This window comes from Trematomus bernacchii, unplaced genomic scaffold (genome assembly GCF_902827165.1).
Source record: "Trematomus bernacchii unplaced genomic scaffold, fTreBer1.1, whole genome shotgun sequence".
NCBI classification, from domain to species: Eukaryota; Metazoa; Chordata; class Actinopteri; order Perciformes; family Nototheniidae; genus Trematomus; species Trematomus bernacchii.
In genome coordinates, this window is record NW_022987739.1 from 10,093,644 (window position 1) to 10,120,762 (window position 27,119).

A 27,119-nucleotide genomic window follows, 5' to 3' on the forward strand; every position below is an offset into this window, starting at 1 on the left:
ACACAGATCGTCTATACTGAGACAAGATGCATCACTGCCCAGAGCATGTGTTGCAGGTTGCAAGGGTTTGTTGTTTATTGGGATTTACGAATCCTTGGATTTACAGCAAACATTAACAGAGAGAATGAGTGATCAGTGGTGAAAGAAGTATTCAGCTGATTTACTGGAGTAAAAGCAGAGGTGGGAAGTAACTAAATACATTTACTCAAGTAGGCCTACTGTACTTAAGTACAATTTTGAGATACTTGTACTTCAAATGTTATGTTACTTTGCACTTCTACTCCACTACAATTCCGAGGTAAATCGTGTACTTTAACTCCACTACATTTATTTAATACCTTTAGTTACTTTACAGATTTGTAATAATAATATGAAATATTATCAACACTTCAATAAAACTTTAGTTACACCTGGATCAAAATTCCGAAGCTACCCTGCAGCATACAAGTAATTGATAACACTTTAATGCATCAATAATTTAAATAAATACATATAATATATTACCCTGAAATTGACCTATTTGCATAATAAGTACTTTGGTACTTTGAGTATATTTTGATGCTAATACTTTTCTTTTACTTGAGTAACATTTTGAATGTAGGACTTTTACTTGTAACAGAGTATTCCTACACTAAGTACAAGATCTGAGTGCTTCTCCCACCTCTGAGTAAAAGTAAGAATACATTATTATCAAAATAGTTAATTACAAGTAATTCCTGCATTCAACATCGTACTTAAGTTAAAGTACAAACGTATTATCAGCTGAATGTAGGCCTACTTGAAGTATAAAAAGTAAAATTAATAATTGTGCAGAAAAGTTGCCTTAATGTGTGTATATAACTATAATTATATATGTAACATTTCCAGATAACATTGTTGCATCAAGTCGCATTTTACTGTTGTAGAGAAACAAAGTTCTGATTGATTTTTTTTTATCACCTACAAAAAAACCTTTGAAAGTAAGTCTTTCTATTTATGGAAATAAACAAATGTCTTTAATACAATGAAAATGAGAGGTGTAGGATTTTTGGACCTAAGCGTAAAGTGTCACTTCAATGTGACAAGCTGTTGAATTTGACCAGGACATCTGGCAGAGTACATCCTATTAAAAAATCTACACATACATGGTAGGGATTTACAAGCTAATATTTATTTTAGAAGCTGAGTCTAATATTTCCATACTTACTATATTTGTTTTACCTTCTCTAAGGCTAACAAGATAATGTAGAAACTGCTGTCAGTGACATAAATAGTGTTATAGGAAAATGGTAGTAGGCCTACTGCGTTAGTGAAGCTTCTTTATCTATTTGCAGGAAAGATGTCCCTTTTTAAGGACAAAAACACACGTTGAGGTAGATTTTGAAGCATCAGTTTGGAAATGAACATAGGGTGTCATTTTCAAGAAAAGATAATAAATCCAAATAACAATTAGGAGATAACCCAGAAGAAGGATTGGATTTGTTCTTTGTAGCATCAGGGTATGCAGGAATCCTGAAGTCAAATGTAATACCTTTTAAGACCTTTTTTAAGATCCTTTCCATACATTTTAAGACCTCATCGCCACTTCGAGTTTTAACCGGTTACATTGGCGACACAAGCACATTTAGTAGGCTATTGATTGTCCTTCCTCCTTATCTTCCAACCATTTGGACGCAAACTTGCATTTCCCCATAACGATGTTGTTTAACAACCTGCGTAAACGGACCTTCGCGCGCTATCAAGCAGTGAGCGCGTGATGTCCTGTTCAGATGTCATCAAATCCAACGGGATACATAAACTACAAAGAGTCCTACGCAATGATTACATTCAGGCAAACTTTAGAATACAACCTCTTAAATATAATACCTTGGAAAATGCCGTTTAATACTTTTTAATACTTTTTAATAGCCTTCATTTTCTCTAAATTGATTTATCAACTTTGAATATTTTTTAAGACCCCGCGGACACCCTGAGCATATACTAATTTAGTTATGTATGACAGCAATATTATGAGCCCCTTTAATGCGTCTATCCTCCGAAACTAGTGATGCCTCTGTATTTTTCTATACGATCTTTGTGTGAGTTGACAGACTCTTCAGGACAACCTCCTGATTTCTTACTCCGCCGTGGTTCTCTGTAGCCTTTACTCCACAATCACATCACAAACATTTGACATTGTATCCTAATTTATCGACCACTTGCATTGTTTTCTGATTAAATGAAAACTTTAAACCGTCAAGGAGAATCCTTGCAGGAACATAGTCCACAGTTTCATCCTGTAATAATTACTGGAAATCCAACGGGAATGACACATATGTTGTGTAACAGCGCCCTCTGGTGGTTTTAGAGAGGAGTTCTTATGTCGCGTGGAAGAAGTACTCAGATCTTATACTTGAGTAAAAGTAGAACTTCCAAAGTGTAGGAATACTCTGTTATAAAATTAAAGTATTGCAATCAAATCCTTACTCAAGTAGAAGTACAACAATATTAGCATCAAATATAACTAAAGTACCAAAAGTAAAATTAGTCATTATGCAGATTGATCCATTTCAGAATCATATATATTACATTACATTACATGTTTCTTGTTAGACGCTTTTATCCAAAGCGACTTACATACTCAATACTGTGGGCAATCCCCACAGGAGCAATTTGGGGTGAAGTGTCTTGCCCAGGGACACAACGACATGCTGACTGCAGTGGGGTTTGAACCTGTGCTGCCCTGATCCGAACACCAACGCCACACGCCACTCCATATGTTTTAATACAAATAATGATGCATTAAAGTGTTATCAAAGCTAGTAAAGGTGCAGCTAGTTTTAATTACTTTGTATACTGCAGGGTAGCTTGTGTATTTACTCCAGGTTTAACTAAAGTCTTATTTAAGTTTTGTTTTATATTTCACGTCATTAATCCAAATCTGCAAAGTAACTAAAGGTATTAAATAAATGTAGTGGAGTAAAAGTACAGGATTTACTTCTGAACTGTAGAAGAACAAAGTAGTAAAACAAGTACTCAACTAAAGAGAAAGTACCTCAAAAAAGTATGTACATACTTGTGTGACTGAGTAAATGCTTTATGTTTGGATGTTTGATTTATTTCTATTCCTTTAGTTTTTAGACCTCAATATATTTTTCTATAAACAAACTAAATAAAGATTAATAATAGAGTATGTTTTCATGTTTTTGTGGGACGTGTACTTTTTTGCATCACTGCTAAAATAGATGATTAGTTGCATGGGATAAAACTTTAAAATTCTACATTTTTCAGCGCATGATCAGAGGCTGACATTTATTTACAGAAGCTAGAGGCTTTAATCAGACAGACGGTGTCAGAGAAAGATTTGATGCATGTTTCAGGTTTATATAATTCTGACTCCTTAGATCAAACATGAGCCGGAGAATAGAGTTCCTAACAACATTTGTTTAATGATAGGCGACAAAAACAATAACAGAATACACGCAATCTGATGATTAAGGACATGCAAACTGGACATCCAAGTCATTTGTGAGACAGACACACAGTGCTTAACAGTCTGTCATTCTTAGAAAACAAACCAAACAGGGCAGAAGCGGTGCAGTATGAAAAAGCAAGACAGTGGACATGAGGCGAAAATAAACAGTAAATCGGAGCATAGCCTGTTATTTTTACACACATGTACATAAATACATAAGAGGCACATTTGACATTATAACCACCTACAGAGTGATCATGTCAGTCATGATTCGGACGATTTTGTCCTTTTGTCTAGAGCGAGAACCAATCTTCTCTTTGTATCTGTTCACCAATTCATAGAACACAATAGAACAGTATCATCAACATCTGTATTTCCACACATATTCCTCTTTTGCTGCAATATTCATGTGACATTTAACTGCTCAGACGAGAGCTGGTTGTTTGGTGGCGATGGCCAAAACAAAGAGGCTTTAACCTCCGTCATGGAGCCAAAATGCCACCTAGAACTTAAATACAAGAACCAATTGAACTGCAAAGAGAAGTTTGCAGAAGTCATACTGTTGGTCTATGATCTTTTGTATTTCTATAACACATAGCTCAACACTTTCAGTCACTGTGAGGAATTAAAGGGGCAGAAGAAAATGAAGAGATCACCACACAGTACTCAGGGTTCCTATATACGTTTCTCTCAAGGCAATCATTCAACTCTGTATAGTCAACTCATCGATGACAGTCAAAAACTTAAAAATGCTATTTCGGTTGCACTAGGACCATTGTTCTCTTTCTCAATATTTGTGTCCAATCCAACATTTGTTAAGACTTTCACGACGCTTGTAGGAACCCCTCTCATTACAAAATCCACCTCAAATTAGCCTTAGCGGTTCACTCCACTGCCGACGTCTGCTTTGTTAAAGTCAGTAGCATCACAACGACTCTTCCTTTGACATTCCCAAGCTGCATCTCACAAGACACTTAAGTAGATCAGACAACAATCAATACAAGTGTGATGAAGTTGGGTGACAAGTTAAAACACAATCCTGAAGATTAAACTTTCTTAAAAAGCTGTACTCTCACCTGGTCGATGACAAATCAGATACTAGAAACCATTTTAAAGCAAGAGCGCTGGTCTCTTCTGTGTCAGATCTACATGACAGACGGCACACTGTTATGGGACTTAGACACTGTCCCTCCTACTATTTTAAAGAGATTAAAAGGTTATAAATGCAGATTTCACTTATCCTATGACTATGAAAAACTCAGGGGCCTGACTAAGAGTTAACTGAACAGCTTGAAATGTTAATTATCAGCTTTTCTTTCAATCTAATTTTGAAAAATCTCATTAAATGTTAAAACCTTTTACAAATACAAAACAAGTTTCTCTTGTAAGAAAACCTGTACTTCAAATTGAAAAGTAGATTTAAAATACCTATGTTGTGTAGATTCTGTGAGGTATACATGTTTTTGTTGTATTGCCAGATTTGAAATAAGGTTTAATGTGATGTTCTTGCTCGTAAAGTCAGAATGTAATAAATTCTGGACAAAAATGAGCACCATGCCAATATAATACTCACAATCTGTGTTGTATGATCTTAAGCAAAAAGCCAAACAGCTAACTGCAAGCATCAACATGAGAAACCACAGCACATGATGTCAAATTTGGATGTTTTTTTGCATTTTGATAATGTAGGCCATATTGTGCTTTTAGAGACATAGCTCTTCAGTGACCTTAACACTATTATTCCAATATGAAGAGCCTACATGACGTACCAGGTAAGATGAAGGGACAAAAACAAACCTCTCTGGTCATCACCCTGTCCAACTTTTTAATCACAAAATATACTGAAGGTGGAAAGAAAATGTGTAAACAAACAAAGTGAAACAAAAATAAGAACCGTCTGAAGTGCACCCAGAATCAGTGCCATGTCACGGATATCTGCAGTCAGACCGCGGGGTTTCCCCTGGCTTCCCCTGGCTTCCTGCAGGGCTGACGCAGAGAGAGCCCTGGTATTCAGCAGTTGGTTTTTTAATGTTTTATTTCTTTTTGATCCTCCTTTCAAGGTCAGAATCACATATCCTTCAGTGCGACGACAGTCCAGAGGAGGTAGGGGGGGGGGGAGTCTTGGCAACAGGAGAGGAGGGGGGGGGAGGGGGGAGGGGGGGGGGGAAGGAAGGGAGGGAGCAACAGTCTTCTCTTGTGTGTTGTACTGCTTCTGGGAGTTAAAAAGCAGAGAGTTTGAAGGTTATATTGCACAGTTCTAAGGAACAGTAGACAGACAGGTGACCGGGAGGTTATTGGCTGTTGAGGTTTGTTACATGAGTGGTGAAGCGGTGTCTGCTGTACGGCGCAGCTTTAAAATCAGAGCAGCGTCTGTCAGGATCCTGAGCCGACACACAGTGGGGGGGGGGGGGGAACCTCGTCTACGAACCCAGAGAATCAGCTGGAGAACAAACAGGCAGACAGACAGACTTCAGAATAGAAACATAAATATAATATTTCACCAATTATATTTCTTCTCTTTGTACTTTGATCCTCCAAATAGAGTAGCTGGGGGGATTGAAAAAAAGTTCTGATTATTAAAAATGGGTCACATCTCTTCATGTCCTAGTACAATTAGTCTGCAGTATTACAAAGTTGCCCTCAAGTGAGAGTTTTATTACTTTTTAAAAACTTTTGATCATTCTTTCTGGGGTTTTTCTTGTTTTGAATTCATTTTCCTACATTGTTTTTCTAACTGAAAACTAGTCACTCTATTTTGAGTTTGACAAAGGACTAATCCTGCACTAAGTCAGTCCAAATCTCTTTCGTGTAATGAATTATTAATTTGATTACAACCCACAACAACTAAACAGCCACGGTTTAATTTCATGACCTCCACACTGACGGCATGAATTATCCATGAAATCTATTTTTCTGAACCGTTCTACTTCAGCTTCTTTTTTAACAGAAGTGTAAACTACACAACTAGGCCCGTTTTACAAATACTCAAAACGACTCATCCAGAACACCCAGTGACTGAGTCCAGCTCTCCTTACCTTCCTGTGGCGGGTCCACACTGATCTCCTCCGTCTCCTCCCTCGTCTCCTCCCTCGTCTCCTCCCTCGTCTCCTCCCTCGCCTCCTCTCTCGCCTCCTCTGTGTCGTCCGTCATCTCTTCATCTGCATCCTCGTCTTCCTCTAGCTCGCTGGCAATGAGCTGCCGGGCCAACTTGATGTTCATGCCCTCATTGTAGTGCATCTTCCTCATCATCACGAAATGCGTCTTTTTGGCTGCAAAGGAAAATAAATGAACTATCCAGAAGCAACAGGTGCATGCAGAATATTTAATTATTCTCAGCATTACTGACACAAATATTGATCACATTTTGGAACACTTGGAAGACACTCAGTAAAAGTCTTCTCCTGCGTTTCTATTGTTTCTGATGAACTTACTCTGAAAGGGGTCAGACTCTAAATGGGACAGTGAGGTCACTTAGGAGGCTTATTTAAAAAAACTATAACTTTCAAGTGTTTGCTGCAACCTCGAGATCGATAGTTATGCACTATAATAAAAAGGTAAAAGGAGGGTGTGACACTTTATGGCACTGCCAGGCTGTGCAGTCAAGCAGCAATAAAGTCTTTTTTGTTTTGGTTTGAGTGGTTTATTTCATTATGGGCAGCTTTAATGTGATGTCTAACTCAAAAAATCTGTACGCAAAAAAAGCAACTTCAAAAGCAAAGAAAGTATGAACTTTTCTCTCGTTTAATTAATTTGAATATGTGAGATCCAAAACACAGCAAACCTTTAAAAAATCGAAAGAATACTTGAATCAGCAAGTCTTTATCTGCAGCTCTAATCATCTTAAAACACTCCTAAAAGGTGGCACAATATGTTTACAACCGTGAGTCCAAAAGTGAGGCCGCAGCTCCGCAGTTGGATTATTTCGATCCGATTTGCAGTTTACAGACTGATCACATGATTTCACATGAATAGTTCAGATATAAATGTGAAACAACAAGCAAGCACTGACACCTGTTGAAATGCTAGTGTGTGTGTGTGTGTGTGTAGCTTAACTGACATCTCTGTATGGGACAGAGAGGTGTGTTTATACATAGAAGGTCAGGGAACAGGCAAATGCATACTGACACGGTGTGTGTGTATGTATATATGTGTGTGTGTGTGTGTGTGTGTGTGTGTGTGTGTTTTGAAAGAGCACACAGAACACTGGAGTCCTTTCCAAAGCGATGTGTCTCCAGCACACTTCGCTCTGCATGGAGTCACCCTCACAGCTGCAGAGGACACTTTCAGGTGGAGTGTAAAAATAAAAACAGGTGAACTGTGGGACATCCTGATAATCTGACACCGGGACGAGAATCACAAAGGCAGCAATAGGTGTGGATGTGTTTAATTTAAAAAAAGATATTCTATGTTTACCTTGATTTTCAGGAGAAAGCTCCTCTTCCTCCTCCTCGCTGCTCTCTTCATCTTCTTCTTCCTCTTCTTCCTTCATAAAACGAGGCTCTGAGCCCTCTGCAGCTACCAGCCTGGAAAGAACATAAAACAGACGGGAAGAATTAATACGTTAATAAGAAATATAAATGAGTTGCTAGTTCTATTAACAGAACAAAAAGAGACAGATGGAGAGATATTGGGCGAGGGGGAGGAGAGAGTAGGCAGAGAGAGAGGGAAGAGATGTGAGCAGGCGTGTGCGAGTACTCAAGCATGAGACAAAAATAACAAGTTACTATCCCTGCCTCTCACGCTCACAAAGAGCTCCGACAGCACACACTGAATAATGGTTTACGGCTCAGCGGACGCCACTGAATCGGCGGTGCTGCAGCCCCGGGGAAGCTCTACTGTACAACCGCTCTCCCAGAGTGCCCACATTCACCCAGAGAGGAGACAGGTCCCTGCAGTTTCAAAGCACACCAATCATAGTGTCAGATATCCAAGGTGGATAAAGTCAGACAGGAAGTGAGAAGGTGATGCAGTGAATTAGAGAAGAGGGCCTACAAAAAGCATAGCTGGATAAATGATGGATGAGAGAAGAGACTGAGAATGGATATGGTGAAGATTAAACAACAAGAGGACTGAGTAGAGCAGCTGTTGTTCTATCTGGAGTGTTCAGTGTAAAACAATGGAAGGCACTCCGTGTGGAAGGATGCAAAGGCGGCTAATTGACCTGAAAGCTTGGAGCCAATCACTATCCTCCTTGTGCATACACTCTTACTAACTCCCATCCCTGCATCTGGCCCACAGCAAACACACTCCTCAAGCTGCCTGCCCCCCCCCCCCCCCCCCATCCAGAGGACCCTCTGAGGGCCAGAAATACATCTATTAACCAAGGAGGACTTTTCAGGGTGGAGTTGCCACTCCGAGATGATACAAATGTTACTGACATTTAACCGTCTGCTTCTTTTTGTCTCCGATTCTGTTTTATAAAAATGCTGCTCTTCCATTTGCCCTCAAGCTTCAGGAAACCTTTATTCGACCCGCAGAGAGGACATTTACAATTGTTACAGCAGAGACAAAGATAGCTTGATGCTCAAGAAGCATGCACAAGAAAAATATGAAAGATGGAAAAACTAGAAATTACACAATTTACAAAATTACACATCCACTACCAATAAAAACATTTGTTTTTCATTTCCTGCCTCTGTGAATTGCTTTTAAAAAGTCCAAGAGACGACATGTTCACTTCTGTATTCAGATTAGATGATTCATATAGTTTGACTTAAGTCAGTTTTTCAGTTGGAAAAGACGATAATATCTTGGCAATGTTTAAGTATTTCAGTACAAGTATTTATATTTACTGTGACACTCCTAAAGTGGTTGCATAAAAAGTAATGTTTATCAAAAAATTGTATAAATACAAATTGAAAAGACAGCTTGCAGAGTCAAGGCCCGTGTTTTAAACAAGCAAAACACAAAAGTGTTTGTCATTTCTCTAGATCTGTTGGGCATAATGTCTGTGGCACCAACACAGGCTGTGAGAGTCAGAGCCATTCCTCACAGCGCATGACGTGTATCCCCTGAAATTCAAGGCTGTTGGGAAACCTCCCTAAACCCATTGTTTGTTGATCAGCAAGTGTAAAAATGGGAACAGTGAATCATAATGCTGTCTGAGCAGTCTGAGGACACGCCACATTTAATCAAATCAAATCAAGTTTTATTTATATAGCACATTTTTAAAACGATTTTTGGTCGAGCCAAAGTGCTGTACATACAATAAAAACACTTTACTACAATAGCAAACAGAAGACAACAAATTCACACACAGGGAAATGTCAGGAGTTGTGCTCCGCTCTGACTAGAAGGCCAGAGAGAAGAAGTCAGTCTTAAGTGTAGATTTAAAAAACCCTAGGGTCTGGGCCGACCTCACATGGAGGGGCAGAGTGTTCCAGAGCCTAGGGCCAGCTGCTGCGAAGGCTCGGTGCCCTCGGGGTTTGAGCCTGGTCTTGGGCACTATCAGCAGCAGCTGGTCAGCCGACCTTAAAGCTCTGGCTGGGGTGTAGCGATGGAGGAGTTCGGCTATATAGGCCGGAACCAGCCCATTTAGTGCTTTAAAAACAAATAAAAAGGAGTTTAAAATCAATTCTGAACCGAATTGGAAGCCAGTGTAGTGAGGCCAGAATTGGGGTGATGGGGTCACGCTTTTTGTGGCCAGTGAGAAGACGTGCAGCTGCGTTCTGCACTAGCTGCAGGCGTCTAATTGACGCCTGGTCCATACCCACATACAGAGCGTTGCAGTAATCCAGTCTCGAGGTAACAAAGGCGTTAATAACCCTTTCTAGGTCTTTAAAAGATAAAAACGACTTGGTCTTGGCCAATAGTCGTATTTAAAAAAAGCAGGTCTTGACTACGCTGCTGACCTGCTTATCAAATTTAAAAGCGCTATTGAAGGTCACTCCAAGGTTCATGACAGAGGGGAGGATGTTTTTATTGAGGGAGCCCAGAATTTCAACCGGGGAGGCTGGAGGTTGGGGTCCAAAAAAGATGACCTCGGTCTTGCTCTCGTTGAGGTTGAGGAAATGTTGGCTCAGCCAGGATTTTATCTCTGTTAAGCAGTCCATCAACGGCTGTAATGAGTTGACATTTGAATTGAGAGGCAGATAGATCTGTACATCATCGGCGTAACAATGGAAGGGGATGTTGTGTTTTGTGAGAATTGAGCCTAGGGCAGTATGTACAGTAGAAAAAGGATGGGGCCCAGAATCGAGCCTTGGGGAACCCCACAGGTAAGAGGGGCTTTGGCAGAGGAGAAGGTACCTAGCTGCACTGAGAAGCTACGGTCTGTCAGGTAGGACCTGAACCATGCAAGGGCAGAGCCTGTGATGCCTGCGGACTGTTCGAGCCGCGACAACAGGATGCTATGGTCCACAGTGTCAAAGGCAGCTGTCAGGTCTAACAGCACCAGGACAGCTGGGCTACCTGAGTCGGCGGCTAGGAGCAGATCATTAAAAACTCTTAAAAGGGCTGTTTCAGTGCTGTGCATAGGTTTAAAGCCAGACTGAAACTTTTCATGAATGCCATGCGTGGTTAAGAACGACTGCAGCTGGGCGTAGACTACTCGCTCTAGGACTTTAGATAAAAAAGGTAGCTGTGAGATGGGCCTAAAATTTGCGAGAATGGAGGGGTCGAGATTTTTCTTTTTAAGTAGTGGCTGGACCACGGCATGTTTGAAGGCAGCTGGGACACATCCTGAGCTAAGAGAGGTGTTTATAAGTAATAAAATACTTGCTCCAACTGATTCGAAAACATCTCTGAGAGGGCGAGAGGGAATGCTGTCTGAGGTGCAGTTTGTCGGCCGCAGGTGCTTGACAACATCCGAGAGAGAGAAGAGAGGGATACAGGCTCAAAGTGTACTTTGGCATGCGTCGTTCAGTTCTCTCTCAAAAGGAAGTTTGTCCAGATACATTTAGTAAACCCAGCCTGGAGCATTGTCCAAGACAGCAGGGAAGTCCTGGAGTGAGGGAATGCCTACATATCTCTGCAGAACACAATGAACAACTAAAGAAAAATCTAAATGTCAAAATGCAGCAGAGCTGTTACAGTGGCAAACCTAATCATGTTCTCTTCCATTGTTTGCTTTCTCCCCTTTACACCACTGCACTAGCTTTGTTCTAGTCTCCCTGCAGTCACATTTCTTACTTTGATGCCAGGTCGTCCGCTGCGAGTCCGCTGTGGCCCTCCGAGTCACTCAGCGCCCCTTCATCCTCGTCTTCCCCCACCATCCTGAAAGAGAGAAATGAACTGAATAAAGATAAGCCGGAAATGAGGCGAGTGAGGAAGGATTAGGAAGGAAAGGAAATGACAGAAACAAACAGCAGCTGATAGGCAAACAGTCAAGTTGGTAGAGAGGATAAAGGAGAGGGCAGAGGTAAGAGTAGACAGGAAGGAGGAGAGTGAGGAGAGAAAAAGGAAAGGTCCGTGACAAGGGTGACCTTCTTTCTGCTGGCATATTGGATCACAAACCTGCTGGCTGATACACACACTGGAGTCTAAACTCTTATTTTAAATGATCTGGAGTTATTTCTTATTTCTTAGTGTAGAGGAGGTCTTTAAAAACCTCCCAAAAAGGAATGTCTTCAGATAGCTTTTCATTTAAAATGTAATATAAAAAGTATTTTCAAAAATGATTTCAGACCAATTGAATCAAATGTTATAAAAAGGCAAAGACAAAGGGGCTCCGACCTGTTGTAAGGAGTGCTGGGTTCATCGATCTTCATCAGGCCATAGTCTTTGTCGGCCGGATGGTACGTGGCCAGGATGTTCATCTCGTCCCATTTCTGGGATTTCTTCCTGCAAACGGATCAAAGAAAGTTCAGTGAGAAGAAAACGACGGCTGAATGGAAACACACTCCATTTGGATCCACTGTTCCCAAGCTACCCACCAACCACACGATGAGTTCAACGCTGTGAATCTCAGTGATCAAGATAATCATTCATATCCTAAAGAGTGACTTGATAAAAGCTGTCTGGTAGACAGAATATAAAAAAAGTTGTATTTAAATAAATAGAAAGGATCTTGTAGGAAAGAATAGACCTTTTAATTTTTGTATTTATCCTACATTTATTCAGAAGGGACATATGGTTACATTATTTAAGATACTCCGTTTGCTATTCACTAAAAAGGATCTCCACTAAATAAAATGTGTTCTATATGTGATGAAAACCAAAAGTGTTCTCTTAACAAGTTAGATGAAGTGAAGTTCCAATAGGTTTTAAAGTTTTAAGCATCATTTGATCATCTTTAGGCTTTATATTGTGAATCAGTCATTTTGACCAGGACTTGTGCTAACTGCTAACAACAGATTTCATCTAGGCCTGAACAAGTGCATATTTAGAAAACAAACACAAAAGCTCAGAAATGTCATTGGCACTGTTTTAGTGACTTCCAACTTCCAGAGGGTGACATAGTCTTTGCTTTGTCAGGCTGATCAACGATGAGTTATTGAGGTCAAATGTTAAACAACAGTCTCACTTGATATGATTGCTTTTCTGGAGTTGATTTGGTTCCGCCTCTTTGAACAAACCGGGACCTAATCCACCAAATGATCCAATCCTCATCTGGAGAATAATGCTGTCACCTCTTCGTGCGCCACCAGGGCTTTTTGTTCAAAAAGACTCTAGTCCTCGCTACCCTTTGACATCATGCAGGAAATAAACAGAAACAATGTCTAACTCAGCAGCGAATAGAAGTTTTTCTCAAGAGGATAAAGAGAGAATACCTGCCATAACAGTACAAGAAATTCAACATTCAACAAGCGTTTTGTTAAACTGTTTCTTTTTTTAGTGATCATTTTGAGCTTTGATGTCCTGAAAGTTTTGTAGCCCTACGTCCTCTTCTCATTTTAGTGAAAGATTTTGCAGTTTTAAACTTCAAATTAGCACAATGTTTACTTATTTTCACACCACACTTTTTATTCTTTTAATTATGAAACACCCAAAGAAAAGAAACCTATAGCTTCTAATCCAGGGGGCTTCTGGGAGTCATCTGGCTTGGGTTAAGCCTCTCCTAGGAAGATACTGTACATCAGTCCTAACATTGTGCATGGAACAAAAGGTTGGGTATCATGGGAGACGGGTAGGGGGGGGGAGAGATGCTGAACCCACTACCTGCTGCAGCAAGCCTGCAGAGCTCCCCTACGCCTCTTACTCAAAATGATTCATTATTATTAAATGTCAGACCATATCAATCTCCCTCCCGAAGCTCTTTGAACCCTTTTAAGGTTGCATTAAACTGTAAATCAGTGGAAAAGGAAGGAATTCATTTTCATATTATTCCTGTTGTCCTAAGTGGCAAACCCATATAGTTCAAATACATTGATTAAAACGGACTTCTTATGCAGATAAAGCGCTGATACTGTCGGTGGCCTGCACCACTTCACGCCTGCAGCAAACAGCTGCACGCACACACAGGTTTGTCCATAAATCAATTTGGCTGTGGATACGGGGATAAGTCTATTTCCATGGATGACTGATTCTCAGCATGTTTCTTTTGGTATTAAGCTTCACTTAACAAGCTTGAATGTGCCTTAAGAGCTAAATAAGTGAATTGAAAGGCAGATAGTAGTCAGTGTAGTAGAGACACATAGCTTAAACTAATACATTAGGCATGTTTTGATTAATCGTATGCCAATTATATTGATTTCTACCATGCTCTGCATTCAGCAGCACTAATCCATCGCATGTACAGATCATTTGCGAGAATCCCATTAAAAAACACTCAGTGTTAATAGTTTAGATAATGCCTTGGATTCTGAAGCCTTTTTGAAGAAGATCATAAAACGTTTATGAATACAGTGCAGTAGTCTACTCAAAGGGTTTAGAATGACAGTATGTCTGCTTAAGATATGGGAAATTGTTTCGTTTTTTTATCTACAAATGACATGGTAAATACAGCCTGAAGAAGTAACCCCTATACATCCAGTTTACTCTCATTTATTATGTACTCTTCATTTATTCCTATGGAAGGTTTCCCCCTTGAATCTTAAAAACTTGAATTTCGCAAAAGTAATTTAGACATCTAAAAAGAATAAATTAGTTTGGGTACCAAATAATTCAGTTGCTTCATGAAAGGGTTCAGGCTAAGACTAGCACGTAAAACTGACATGAACAGAAACAGAACTGAGCTGCTGGCCTGCTCATGAGCAGCAAGGTAGCCGAGCCGTTTGAGAAAACATTGTGTAAACAGACAGCAAATAGGCCAGTGCTGTTCATCCTGATAAAATGTCCTTGACCAACATACTGAACCGTTCTGATACCCTCTCAGCAGAGGGCTCTGGATAACATCTGGGACAGGGAGTGTGTTACGATAAGTCATAGATCGTGTGGTTACACAACCAATCATGTTTTACTTCCAGCAAACCGCTATTCCTCTTAAATCCAATCCCTCATTCAGAGCAAATCATACAAAAATGGTAATGCAATAATGCACCTGCTACTTCAAGAGAAAAAAAATACTAGCAGACTCAAAATATAGAGCTGTATCTGTTATGTGATGGATACTATCGCTCGAGGGTGGTCAAAAGCTGGCAAAATAACACCTCAGGGAAACTCATTAAATAGAGTGAGTCATCATTGAGAGCTGAGCTGTGCTATCAGGTAGCATAGAGACTAGTGAGGGGAGGTCCAGCTCTCTCTCCACTACTGCCTGAGACCACTTACAGCAGCAGCATGTCCTCGTTTCATAGTGACTGCTGCTGGCACAAATACACAGAATATTCTGCTTCCCAAAAAAGTATCAAGCTAAAAGTAGCAGGAGAGGAATTAAGTAACAGGCATGTGGGGAATCGCTCATCAATGTTACCTGTGTCCCTTTCCAAGACAAGACAAATATTTGACAAAGTGCAGCAGCCCACCTTAGCTTAAACACAAGGATTCACTGTCAATGCATAATATTTAGAAAATGTATTCAATTACATTATTTAGGGGGTCAGAGTTATCCTACTCTAATATTTTGGTATGAGAATATTCATATTTGGTACAATTAACCAAAGTGCAAACCACTGCTGCTCTTCTTCCTAAGCTTCCATAGCTAGTGATAGATTTAGGACTAAAAGAGTTTCTTAAGCTCCTGTCATCTTTCCAGAATTTAGAGATCAGAGTAATGAGGTAGGACTTTACATTTAATTCTGTAGCCATCAGTGGTAATCGTAAGGTCATAAAAAGGGTGGGTGTAGGAAAAAGCCAATGGCTTCTAAAAAAAATGCAAGGGATTTTCACTGTTAAATGGACAAATCAAATGTGGTAATGTGAATCTACGGTAAATCCAAGTTAAGCCAAAAGTCAAAACATCTGCAGCTACACCTTATGATTTCTAACATTACATTAAAACATTTCATTTAATTCTCAGAAACTAACACCCATAGGTGCGTTCACAGTAAATATGATAATCATTTACCAAGACCATAGGAGATGAAAAAGAGGGAGATCATGAAGTATTTCTACTCAGTTGTACTGCCTTATTCTAAGGCTCTTTGTAGATCAGAGGTGTTCAGACACCTGTTGAAATTGACTTCCTCTGTATATCATCAATACAGAAACTCTATTCAACTCCTGTGCCCGCGGTTTACCTCAGCTGACCTGCACACAGGACGGTGAAATGTCTGAGGGGTCTGAGAGGAATGCTTCTGTCCACATTATGGAAAGTGAGAGATTCACTGCCTGCCCGTCAACCTGTCCGTCACACAGTCAGGACGAGGCTCACAAAACAGTGACGGAGAGGTTGAGTTTCATGGAAGCATGAATTATATATGACTGAGTGTGAGGCCCATGAACACCGCTGTTCACTAAATAATAATGGGTTATTAGCGGGATAACAAAAGGTGACAATCTCTAATGGGTTGAAAACAGTGGCCATGGTTTTTAAATGCCTTACAATGTTTAAGGAAATGAATTGGAGCCGCAAGACACATAAACAAATAAAATATGTGGGCTCCTATACAGTCAACAATTCCAATGTTATCATGGAATCTCTTTAATTTAGTATTTTATCTTTTGAACAAAATACACAATTATTTTGTTTTTTATCAAACAATAAGTAGACTTGGCTTCAGTTAAATGGACTTTACCAGTGCCCTGTACTACGAAGCCGGATTTTCGATTAGCGAGGTAACTTCAGGGTTAACTCTAGGTTTTCGGTCCTACGACGCTGGTTCACTTCTTACCGGGGTAGATCTCCATGGTAACTTATGCTGAACACCAAACCTGCTCCGGCAAAAATCACAGACTGTGTGAACATGAAAATGAATAGAATATCCCCTCCCATCTTCAGAGCAATCTGACTATTATTACATTAGCGTTAAGAAGGCTTACTTAAATATCTGCTACAACATAAGTAACCGGATCAAAGTAACATTATGTACAGTCCGCGACACTGAGTACAGACATCGATGTGTCCCATTATCATTCATATCACATCATCAATCACATCATAATGTATCATATATTTCCTTATCTGAGTCAGCTTCTCGAGCCGTATCTGTAGTGCAACACTTACATTGTCACATACTGAATGCCAAAGTATTATTTTAAGCAACACGTTAAGTTGAAGAAACACTCAAATGTAATTAAAGTCAGATCCACTCGTGTCTTAGACGGGGCAGTGATATCATAAACCTGTTAATGTACGCATTCAAACACTCGTTATTTTTTGCGCGGAGCTCGCTTTAAGCGTGCCGAGCCGTGCGGGGCCCGTTTTTGGTTGCGTTTCCACTTAGCGTAGTACCGGCTAGCGGGTACTATTTCACAGTTTTTCTGGCCCCATAAAATCGAGGTTCTTTCCGGGCCAACAACCAGGCTGAGTCGGGCTGAGTATGCTAAACTAGAGAGAGAATCGCTGGCAAGGGGGCTACAACTACAACAGGATGAACATATTTGACCGTAATTTAATTGTAATACACGTTTCAAAATGATGCCGAAGTAACAACCTACTGATACCGGTTAGTAAAAACCATGAATTAATGCTTTGACAAGTCTGCAGACAGATGGCAGGCGAAAAACCTTTTAAAATGAGTGTTGTCTAAATGGAGATCGGCTAAGCTAACGCAGTGTATGCTCCGACCATCCACACTCACAACAACGGCCTATACAGACATAAATAAACCAGCGACTGTATTCACCATGACACAGACAGTCTGTGGTTTGTACTTGTTTAACTTTTGTCTAGTTTCTGAACAGATAGATAGATAGATAGATCGTACTTTATTGATCCCAAATTGGGAAATTGTTTTTGTTACAGCAGCATAAAAGGCATTTTACAATAAAACAAAATATACAAGAATAGAAATAGCAGGGATGTCTGGGCTGGGATGAAGGCTATCACTGGCTTCAAAGGGAGAGACAGACTGACTGTGGGCACCCTGGAGAGGGCCAACGAGCTGAACACCTTCTTCAATAGGTTTAGCTCTCCGCCCGCTGCTGTCTCCTCCACTTCCTCTTCTCACCTCACCTCCTCCTCTCAGCCTGGCGTCAACATCCCCCCTCTGCTCACCACCTACACTTCACACCTCTCCTCCACCACCCAGCCTGGCTTCTGCACCCCCCCTCTGCTCACATTGCCGCTGACCCCCCCCCCCCCCTCTGCTCATCTTGCCTCAGACCCCCCCCCCCTCTATCCCCCCTTCCATCAAGCCCCCCCCCCCGCTTCACTGTGAGCACAGGACAGGTCCAGAGTCAGATGGAAAAACTCCACCAAGGCAAGGCTGCTGGCCCTGATGGTATCAGCCCCAGGGTCCTGAGGACCTGTGCACGCCAGCTGGCTCCTGTTCTCCAGTATATATTCAACCTGAGCCTGCACTTGGAGACCATCCCGGTGCTGTGGAAGACATCATGCGTTGTTCCGGTCCCTAAAAAGACAACTCCTTCTGGGCTCAATGACTATCGCCCTGTAGCACTCACATCTCATGTGATGAAGGTGCTTGAGAGACTGGTCTTGGCCCATCTCAGACCGCAGGTGAGATCATTCCTTGACCCTCTGCAATTTGCCTACCAGCCTCACCTGGGGGTGGACGATGCCATTATTTACCTGCTGCAGCGTGCTCACTCATACCTGAATGGATCGGGTTGCACTGTGAGAATCACCTTTTTTGATTTCTCCAGTGCATTCAACACGATCCAGCCTCGGCTACTGAGTGACAAGCTGCAGGCTATGAGGGTAAACTCGTCCACCATCTCCTGGATTACCAACTACCTCACGGACAGACCACAGTACGTCCGGCTGGGCAGTGTGCTGTCTGATGTGGTGGTTGGTAGTATTGGAGCCCCACAGGGGACTGTGCTGTCTCCTTTCCTGTTCACCTTATACACCTCTGACTTTCTATACAACTCAGAGTCATGCCACCTGCAGAAGTTTTCGGATGACTCTGCGGTGGTAGGGTGTATAAGGGATGGACGGGAGGAGGAGTACAGAGCGCTGGTGGGTGATTTTGTTGAGTGGACTGGAAGAAATCATCTGCTTTTGAATGTGGCCAAGACCAGAGAGATGGTCATTGATTTCAGGAGGAAGAGGACATCTCCTCCTCTGCCCCTGTGCATTCTGGGAGAGGATGTGGCAGTTGTGGAGGTCTACAAGTACCTGGGAGTGCACTTAGACAATGGGCTGAACTGGAGGATCAACACTGACGCTGTGTACAAGAAGGGGATGAGCAGACTCTATTTTCTGAGGAAGCTGAGATCCTTCAACGTATGCAGTAAGATGCTGGAGATCTTCTATCAGTCTGTGGTGGCTAGTGCACTCTTCTTTGCTGCGGTCTGCTGGGGGGGCAGCATCAGAGCCGGTGACACCTGCAGGATCAATAAACTGATCAGGAAAGCTGGGTCAGTCATCGGCATCAAGCTGGAACCCTTTGAAGCTGTGGTGGAGAGGAGGACACTGAACAGGCTGTTGTCCATCATGGATAACCCCACCCATCCTCTCCACCTGCAGCTGGACAGTCAACGGAGCTCCTTCTCCAACAGACTGCTGCAGCTCCCCTGTCACAAGGACAGATACTGGAACACATTCCTGCCCACTGCAATAACACTGTACAACAAATCACCTCTGGCTGGAAGAGAACTCTCTGCTCCATAGTTTCTCTAGAAATAAAACCACCTTGTACATTTTACTCACACATAATCTGTTTCATATTTAATACTCCATAATTCCATATATTTTGAATATATATATATTTGTATATTTGTATATATATATATATATATATATATATAATATCTGTATGTATATTTTCTATTTTGTATTTTGACATGTATATTTTATATTTTATTTTATATTTTATTTTATAGATGTGAGGAGCTGTGAGCTCTGAGGGCTAACAGCTAACGGCTGATGTTGGTTTTGTGCTTCGCATTGAAGATGACGTCACGGCTCCGCCTACACTGCGTTACTATAGATACTGCCCCAGTTCCTAAACTGTAATGGAAATGCGCCATAAAGTGAGCCAGTCCTAACAAGGCCTAGCCATACCGAGCGAGGCCGTGTAGTGGAAATGCGCCATTAGTGTTACGTCATTTATGTCCATGTTCTACCCATAAATCTACAGAGGGAAGCTGAATTGTTCAAACAGGGACAGATGGTCGACCAAATAAATGCTGGATGGTAGGTGTTTGTAGAGCTAGTTCAGGATATCCTCTGGGAATATACGACGATATCGCCATAAAAGACAATCAAAGCAGATAAGAAGGAAAGCCTGTTTGTGCTGTAGTCTAGCTCGTGTATGCACTTTTGTCCTGAACAATGGTACATATATAGTAAGCTTCATAATCTTTATTTTTCTATTTTTGCCCTTTTTACAATCGAGAATAAAAAATTGCATGTAATGCAAGAAATTGTTAAAATACTGCAATTAAAAGCTATGTAGGACTAACTATGCTCCGAATGCATACAAATGTAAAAGAGTGTATTTGCTTTACTCAGAGTTCATAGTGGCAGCACGGCCAAGTATGGTCAGGTCCAGATTTGGTGCTTGGCTGAACACATGATCCTCCCAGAAACCCTTTCTTCCTCCACTGTTGTGTATACACAGAACAAGCTCTATTCACTGATGTATTGACTGGTATTCACTATTGATTTCCACACACTGCAGCTCTAAGGACTAGGGATGCTCCGATCGCCAATTTTGGGGCCGATCGCTGGAATCAGTATCGGCCGATACCGATCGCCGATCCGATCGAGTGGGCGGGGCCTAAATTGAAGATTTAAACATCACTTTAAATCTTCCATTTAAAGTGATGTTTAAAACTCAGTTAATGGGGCTCATTCACTGGAGCTTCCACAAACAATCATTATTACATTAAAATGATGTACATTATTCAAGTTTACATTCACTTTGGATAATAACACGGGAGAAATGAGCGGAAGCGCTCTCTTTTCCTCTCTCCATCTCTCTCTCCCCCTCTCTCTCCCTCTCCTGACAGCCTGTCAGTATCTCATGCAGCTCACTGATCCAGTAATGAGTGACCCGACAGTGAAGAATAAATATATTTATAACTAGTTTAGCTTGTTCCCGAGGTAGATAAAATAGCTAAGTGTATTATGTCTAACTCTTGTGTGTTTCGCTCCGCTCACCGGTTCGTCACAGCGGGCGGAGCTGCAGGATTTCTGCTTCACACACACGTTGCATACCGCTATTTTACTGTCTTTTTCGGACACCTTAAAATAATGCCAGACCGGTGAAGCCATTTTGGCGAGCTTGTTTTACCGCGCACAGAGAAAAGTATCATGTATTTTACGTCATGCGATCGGCATGTTTAGAGAGCACCGATCGATCGGTAGAGAGTGAGTATCGGCCGATCTCGATCGGAGCATCCCTCAGGGATGCAAACTCATCAGGTATGAAAAAGGTGACAAGGATCCGAGCCCCCCGACCCCACGGAATATCGGCTTTAAAATGAGGAATAACAGAGGATTTTAGCAGTCAGAACAACTAAAGCAGCAGTGTTAATAATAACAGAAACGCCAAAGAGTCACATCTAATAGAAATATATTTAAGCATTTATTTTAAATTGTGTAGCAGTCAGTTTATAATTTTGGCAGGACTGTTGAGCATTTTGAAAATGTATTTTCATGCCTCTGTGCAAGGCTGTCTTTCTATCTTTATAGCCAGTGGTGTAAAGTAACTAAGTTCATAAACTCAAGTACTATACTTGGGTACAATTTTGAGATACTTGTACTTTATTTAAGTATTTCAATGTTTTGCTACTTTGTTCTTCTTCTCCTCTACAGTTCAGAGGTAAATGGTGTACTTTTACTCTACTACATGTATTTAATACCTTTAGTTACTTCACAGATGTGGATGAATGATGTGAAATATAATCAAGTGGTAAATCAGACTTTAGTTCCACCTGGAGTAAATTCACAAGCTACCCTGCAGTATACAAAGTCATTCAAACTAGCTTTAAGAACACTTTAATGATCAATCATTATAAAACATATCATATATATTATTCTGAAATGGACCAATCTGCACAATGACTACTTTTACTGTCGCTACTTTAACTATATTTTGATGATGATACTTTTCTACTTTTACTTGAGTAACATTTTGAATGCAGGACTTTTACTGTAACAGAGTATTCCTACACTCTGGTACAAGATCTGAGTACTTCTACTTTTACTCTAGTACAAGATCTGAGTGCTTCTACTTTTACTCAAGTACAAGATATATACTTATACCACCTCCATTTATAGGCTATGAAAGAAACTATTTGAAAACGAAGGCTAAAGCTAACGTTAGCAGATAGTGACAATGTATGCTAGTTAGCTAGCTCAACGATTCATTAAATAATATTGCGACAGAAACACTTTTCAGTGCACATCACGCTCTGCCGCTCCGACAGGGAGCTCTGCTCTGAACATCTGAACGGACGTTCTAACAGCTGTTCACCAGCGGTCCAGTCTGTGCCACGGTGACTCCGGACCGCTCAGTTAATATTAACGAACGCACCGTAGGTAATGTAGCTGCTGAAGCTAGACCCTCATCCCGGAGCAACAGAGCCTTATTATACATCCATGAGCAGAGCCGACAGGCAGGAAGACTTGTGCTCGCGCTTCATTATAATATATAAAAAAAGAACATCATGCGTGTCATGATGGCACATAACAGCTCGCGGCCGCAGATTACTCCGGGCCCCCAATCACACAAACGACTTATTTTGGAATCAAAACGGCGAATTTCGCCGAAAGGTGACAAGTTTGCATCCCTGATCCCTACTAAGGACTATCAATGACTAGACCTGCTGTTACCTTGCAAATAAGCCTAACTTTAGGACATGAGAATATAATTGTATAAAGTTTATATATTTGTATCAATATATAGAGTATACTATGCATTGTGTCATGCATGTGAATCTAAATGATCAGAGGTTCCATATTATATATGTACTTTTCTTATGAGTCCTTAAATTGTATTAAAATAGGGATTCCAATCTACTTATGCATCTCCCTAAAGAGATGACGGATAATATCGCTCAAGCAGATTGTTACAGTGGGCAGAATCTCCAGCAAGCATCGAATATTTGGAAGCATTTGGAAAGTGGGCGGTGTCTGTTCAGCACCCTGATCGTTATTCAGACAGAATTCAATAAAAGTAAAATCTTAAAAGGCCTTCTATGTTTGTGTGTTTTTTTTTTTAGACTTAATCACATCAACATATTTAAAACCCTGTTGTTTGACAACAAATAATGGTTTATTTTTTTCTAGTTTCCAGCTTGTGTAATAGTGTTCTAATAGGCGCATGTGCTTTGTTAAGAAACACTTGCTCAAGGGCACTTGAACACATTATCAATGGTAAAGGATAGGATTTGAAAAGGCAACGTATGAAATATTAGAAAACATTCTGCGTAGCAATGCACCCTTTATTGCCTCTGGTATTTTTACCCAATTACTCAGAGGTGCATTCACAGATGACCTACATAGCTAAAAACATGGAAATATGTTTTTAACACAGTTTGACAGCACACCAGCAGCTATATAAACAATGCAAAGTAATGCATGTTTGTGTTTGAGCAGGTTTTTTGCCATGGCCAAAGAGGCTCCATGATCAGTGCAAATCCCCTTTACATAACAAACGCATCACACAGGGAACTCTGCATGGCCAGAGTTTCCTGGGGGCAGAGAGGCTGTGAGCGTTATCTGTGGGAGAGCACAACGCTGGGATGACTTAACAGGGACTGCTGATCTGAGGCTGAGTCTCACTGCCACAGCCACAGCAAAAGTGTCAGAGTCCATGATATCAATGCAAACGAGATGGCACGGCTTCAGAAAATAAACCAACTTTCCAATCTTGCTAATCCGATCCTGAGGCTGAGCACCTATTAGACAACAAATAGCTGATTTGGCATTCCCAGGAGTTTTCACAATGTGCACATTGGTAGCATTATGCAGCCTAGTCAGTCACGTGTACTGGCATAATCCATCTTTTTTCCCAGTAATGTTCTTCTCCATATCTGAAGTGTCAAACACACACACTATTTTAGTTTGATGTCCTAGACTACAAACCAAACTAACAAACTGGAAAGCATGAGGATAGAAATGAAGCCCTGCAAAGCATCTTATGGATACACACATGTTGTGTCATTTTTGACCCATCCCTTCTAAGAGTGTGGGAGCCTGGACTATATGGGACATGTGATGTGTTGAGGACACAGGGGATTTGACCGATCATACTGATGTACTATACAGTATATTCCTTGTATGTATAAACGTACCTGGCAGTAAACTAGATTCTGAATCTGATAATGAAAATGTTGAAAAATATTCAGCCGCATGTGGAGATGGTTGAACGAGAACTAATGCAGATGTGGGTGTAAGAGCATCAGAATAGGATTTTTTTAGTGACCCGTTAAACACAGATTGGTGCCTCTTATTTGATGCTGCCTGGTGTTTTAGTGCCTGCGCAGGCTGCTAACACCGTTGTCAGTGTCAGATAAAACATCAAGTGCTTGTTGTCTACACACTGGTTTAGACTGATTTCTTTCTCAATGGCTCACATGGCCTGTCATAGGCTCAGAGCAACACATATTTTACCATTTTGTAATTAAAGATTATCAAAGATTAACAAATACACTCTGTCAATACCCTCAAATATGTAAGTGGCCTTTGGTCAGCCCTGATCTTGATCATACTTATAGCAGACAATGAGCTGTTTGTCTTACACTTTCTGCATCTTTATTTATTCTTATGCTGTTTACATTTTATTTTTCTTCCCAATTTATTAACAATCTGTTAACACCAACAGCTACTTTTATATGGTCACTTTTTTTTTATAAATATACTGCTAATTTTTACAATGTTGTATTTGCTTTTACTTAGTGTTTTTTATTATTAATAAAGTGTGCCTATTCTTTTTACTTATCTGAACTATAATTCTGCTGTTGTAATACTGTAAATGTCCCCGTTGATGGACAAATAAAGCAATTCTGAAACAAGTTACTGAAGAAAGCTCTCGAAAAAAACGATTTAAACGTTCAGATGATCAAAGTTTGACCTTGTTGTGATATCTTGTTGTAACAGATACTTATATAATTGTATTTTTAATTGTATTATACTCGTGTGAATCTCTACTGTACTGTTTTTCACTCAGTCAATTGCCGCTTTAATCTCCTGAATTTCCCCACGGAGATTAATAAAGGTCTTTCTTATCTTGGCCCCTACACACAGCGGCGTGCGTTGACGCTTCAACGCTTCTGCCCATTCACTTTGAATGGGGTGACGTCACGATTCGCCGAACTGCATTGTGGGAGCAAAGCGTAGCTTTTCTCGCGGTGCTAGCTGCAAAAGTAGAGCAATGTTCTACTTTTGAAACTGAGGCGTCAGCCAATCAAATCCCGCGTATGCAAATCTGCCAGTACAAGCGCTAGCCAATCAAACCGCGTGTATGCTGGGAGAGCCAGACCGCAGTTCATTTCCTCATATGCCAAAAAATGGAGGAGAAAATAATCGTAACGGTAGGGAATCACCCGGTGCTTTCAGTCCCTGTTCACCTACCGGGATACAAACCGGAGGAGCCAGGAATGGAGGGAGGTGGCAGAGACAGTGGGTGAAACTGGTAGGTTTTCGCCTGTTTGGGGAGTTTATATCCAGTGTACTTCGTTTGAATGGACAGCTAGCAGGCATAGACAGTATTTAGCCAGCATGGAATGTTGCGTAAAATAGCACCATAGACATTAATGTCATAAATGTTCATCATATAAAGTGTGACATGTAAAACCTTGTATTCAATTGACAGCAGAGATTCATGTGATTGGTTGTTGGTCGCGTTGCTCGCGTAAACTCCCCAAGCTCAAGACACGCCCACCGCCAAGCGGCAACGCACGCCGCCGTGTAGGCGGCGTACCGACACACGTTAGCCCTATGGCGACCTCTGGTAAGGCTGATGTTCATTTGCCCTATTATGGTCATCGTTGGGTGGAGGTTTTCACTTTTTAACGATAATTGTTAACCACATTTGTTTAAATAACCACTACGTTAGGGAAGATGTCAGTCAGAGAGAGTTGTATTTCAGGGTCCCTAACTAACAATGTAAACATCCGTTAACAGGCGTTACAACGTCATTAACGTTACCCGTCGCCATAGCGAACAAGCTAACCCGACACACAGCTCCTAGCGGTTAGCTCTTGGTTACACATGCGACACGCCGAAAACATTTTACCAGGGACGAGTAACCACCTCAGTCACAAGATAGAACCAAAAAGTGTCCAAACAGAGATTACATGTCGTTGACTTACAAAATACAGCCAAACAAGAGATGTAAACGCTACACTTATCCTGACAGGGGAGGGACGTTACAGAGGCTAACAAGTGTTTAGCTAGCTAACCTGGCCGCCAGCCTTACGAAGCAAAACTTACTGTGCGTCATCTTCCGAGAGTACAGGAGCTTGTTCGGCATTCTCTCCCGGTTCTTCTTCGGGCAGGGATTTGACGTTTGTCCCGCTGTTCTTGTTTTTTAGGATGCCTTTTATCGGCCGGGGAGATGCCATTCCCACACGTAGACTGTGGCGCGCAACTATTTCTTCTCTTCAAGTGATTTTCTGATTCGGTTATTTCTTTCTGCGACTCAATGAACAAAGATAGGTTCTATTTTAAACATGCTCCCCGTCATAACTCAATGCTCTTTCATAAACTCAGGAGAAATATGTGGAATATCCTACGTGCACTGGCGGTTCTGCATGTCTAGCTACTCTCCGGTTGTTCACTGACTGGTGGTGGGGCAACAGCACTACGAGCGGGTCAGCTAGGCTCACAGTATCGCGAGACTTTGAAACGCGATTACAAATGCTGCATTTGTGTGCTCGGAAATGTCTGTGTCATAAAGATGAATTTAGATTTAGCTGTATGGTATGTCTTCCTACATTTATATTGGCATGTATTCATCTTCTTTTAATGTATTCATATATTTGTAAATAAAAGACCAATTCTCAATCCTATTTTGCTTATTTTTGATACAGTTACAATCATGGGCGTCCTTTTGGTAGAAAAAGTGGTGGGGACAATTTCTCCAGATTTAACATCAGCATAGCATAGCAGAATACAAAATATATCCCTCCCCTGGGTGTTGAGCACCTGCATGAAAAAAGCAGTCCCTTTTCTGTTTGCTGGTTTAAGAGAGAAAAACAATGGGAACCAAAGTTCACTGACTATTACTGCCTCCAGTTTCGCAAATGCTTAAAACAACTCATAAACCAGTTCTTCTTAAATTTTAATCAG

The 27,119-nt window shown here is 41.0% G+C and overlaps 1 protein-coding gene across 1 annotated transcript; it reads right to left on the bottom strand.

Annotated features, from left to right (window-relative positions):
* Window positions 1-5,594: 5,594 nt before the first annotated feature.
* Window positions 5,595-26,643, bottom strand: ppp1r2 (protein phosphatase 1, regulatory (inhibitor) subunit 2). Its single transcript, XM_034147214.1, has 6 exons — window positions 26,262-26,643; window positions 12,107-12,214; window positions 11,564-11,647; window positions 7,847-7,956; window positions 6,469-6,702; window positions 5,595-5,873 (listed from the first exon to the last, which is right to left on the bottom strand). Exons 1-6 carry the CDS (start codon window positions 26,390-26,392, stop codon window positions 5,854-5,856), a joined length of 687 nt encoding a protein of 228 aa, XP_034003105.1. The 5' UTR covers window positions 26,393-26,643; the 3' UTR covers window positions 5,595-5,853.
* Between the last annotated feature and the right edge of the window lie 476 nt (window positions 26,644-27,119).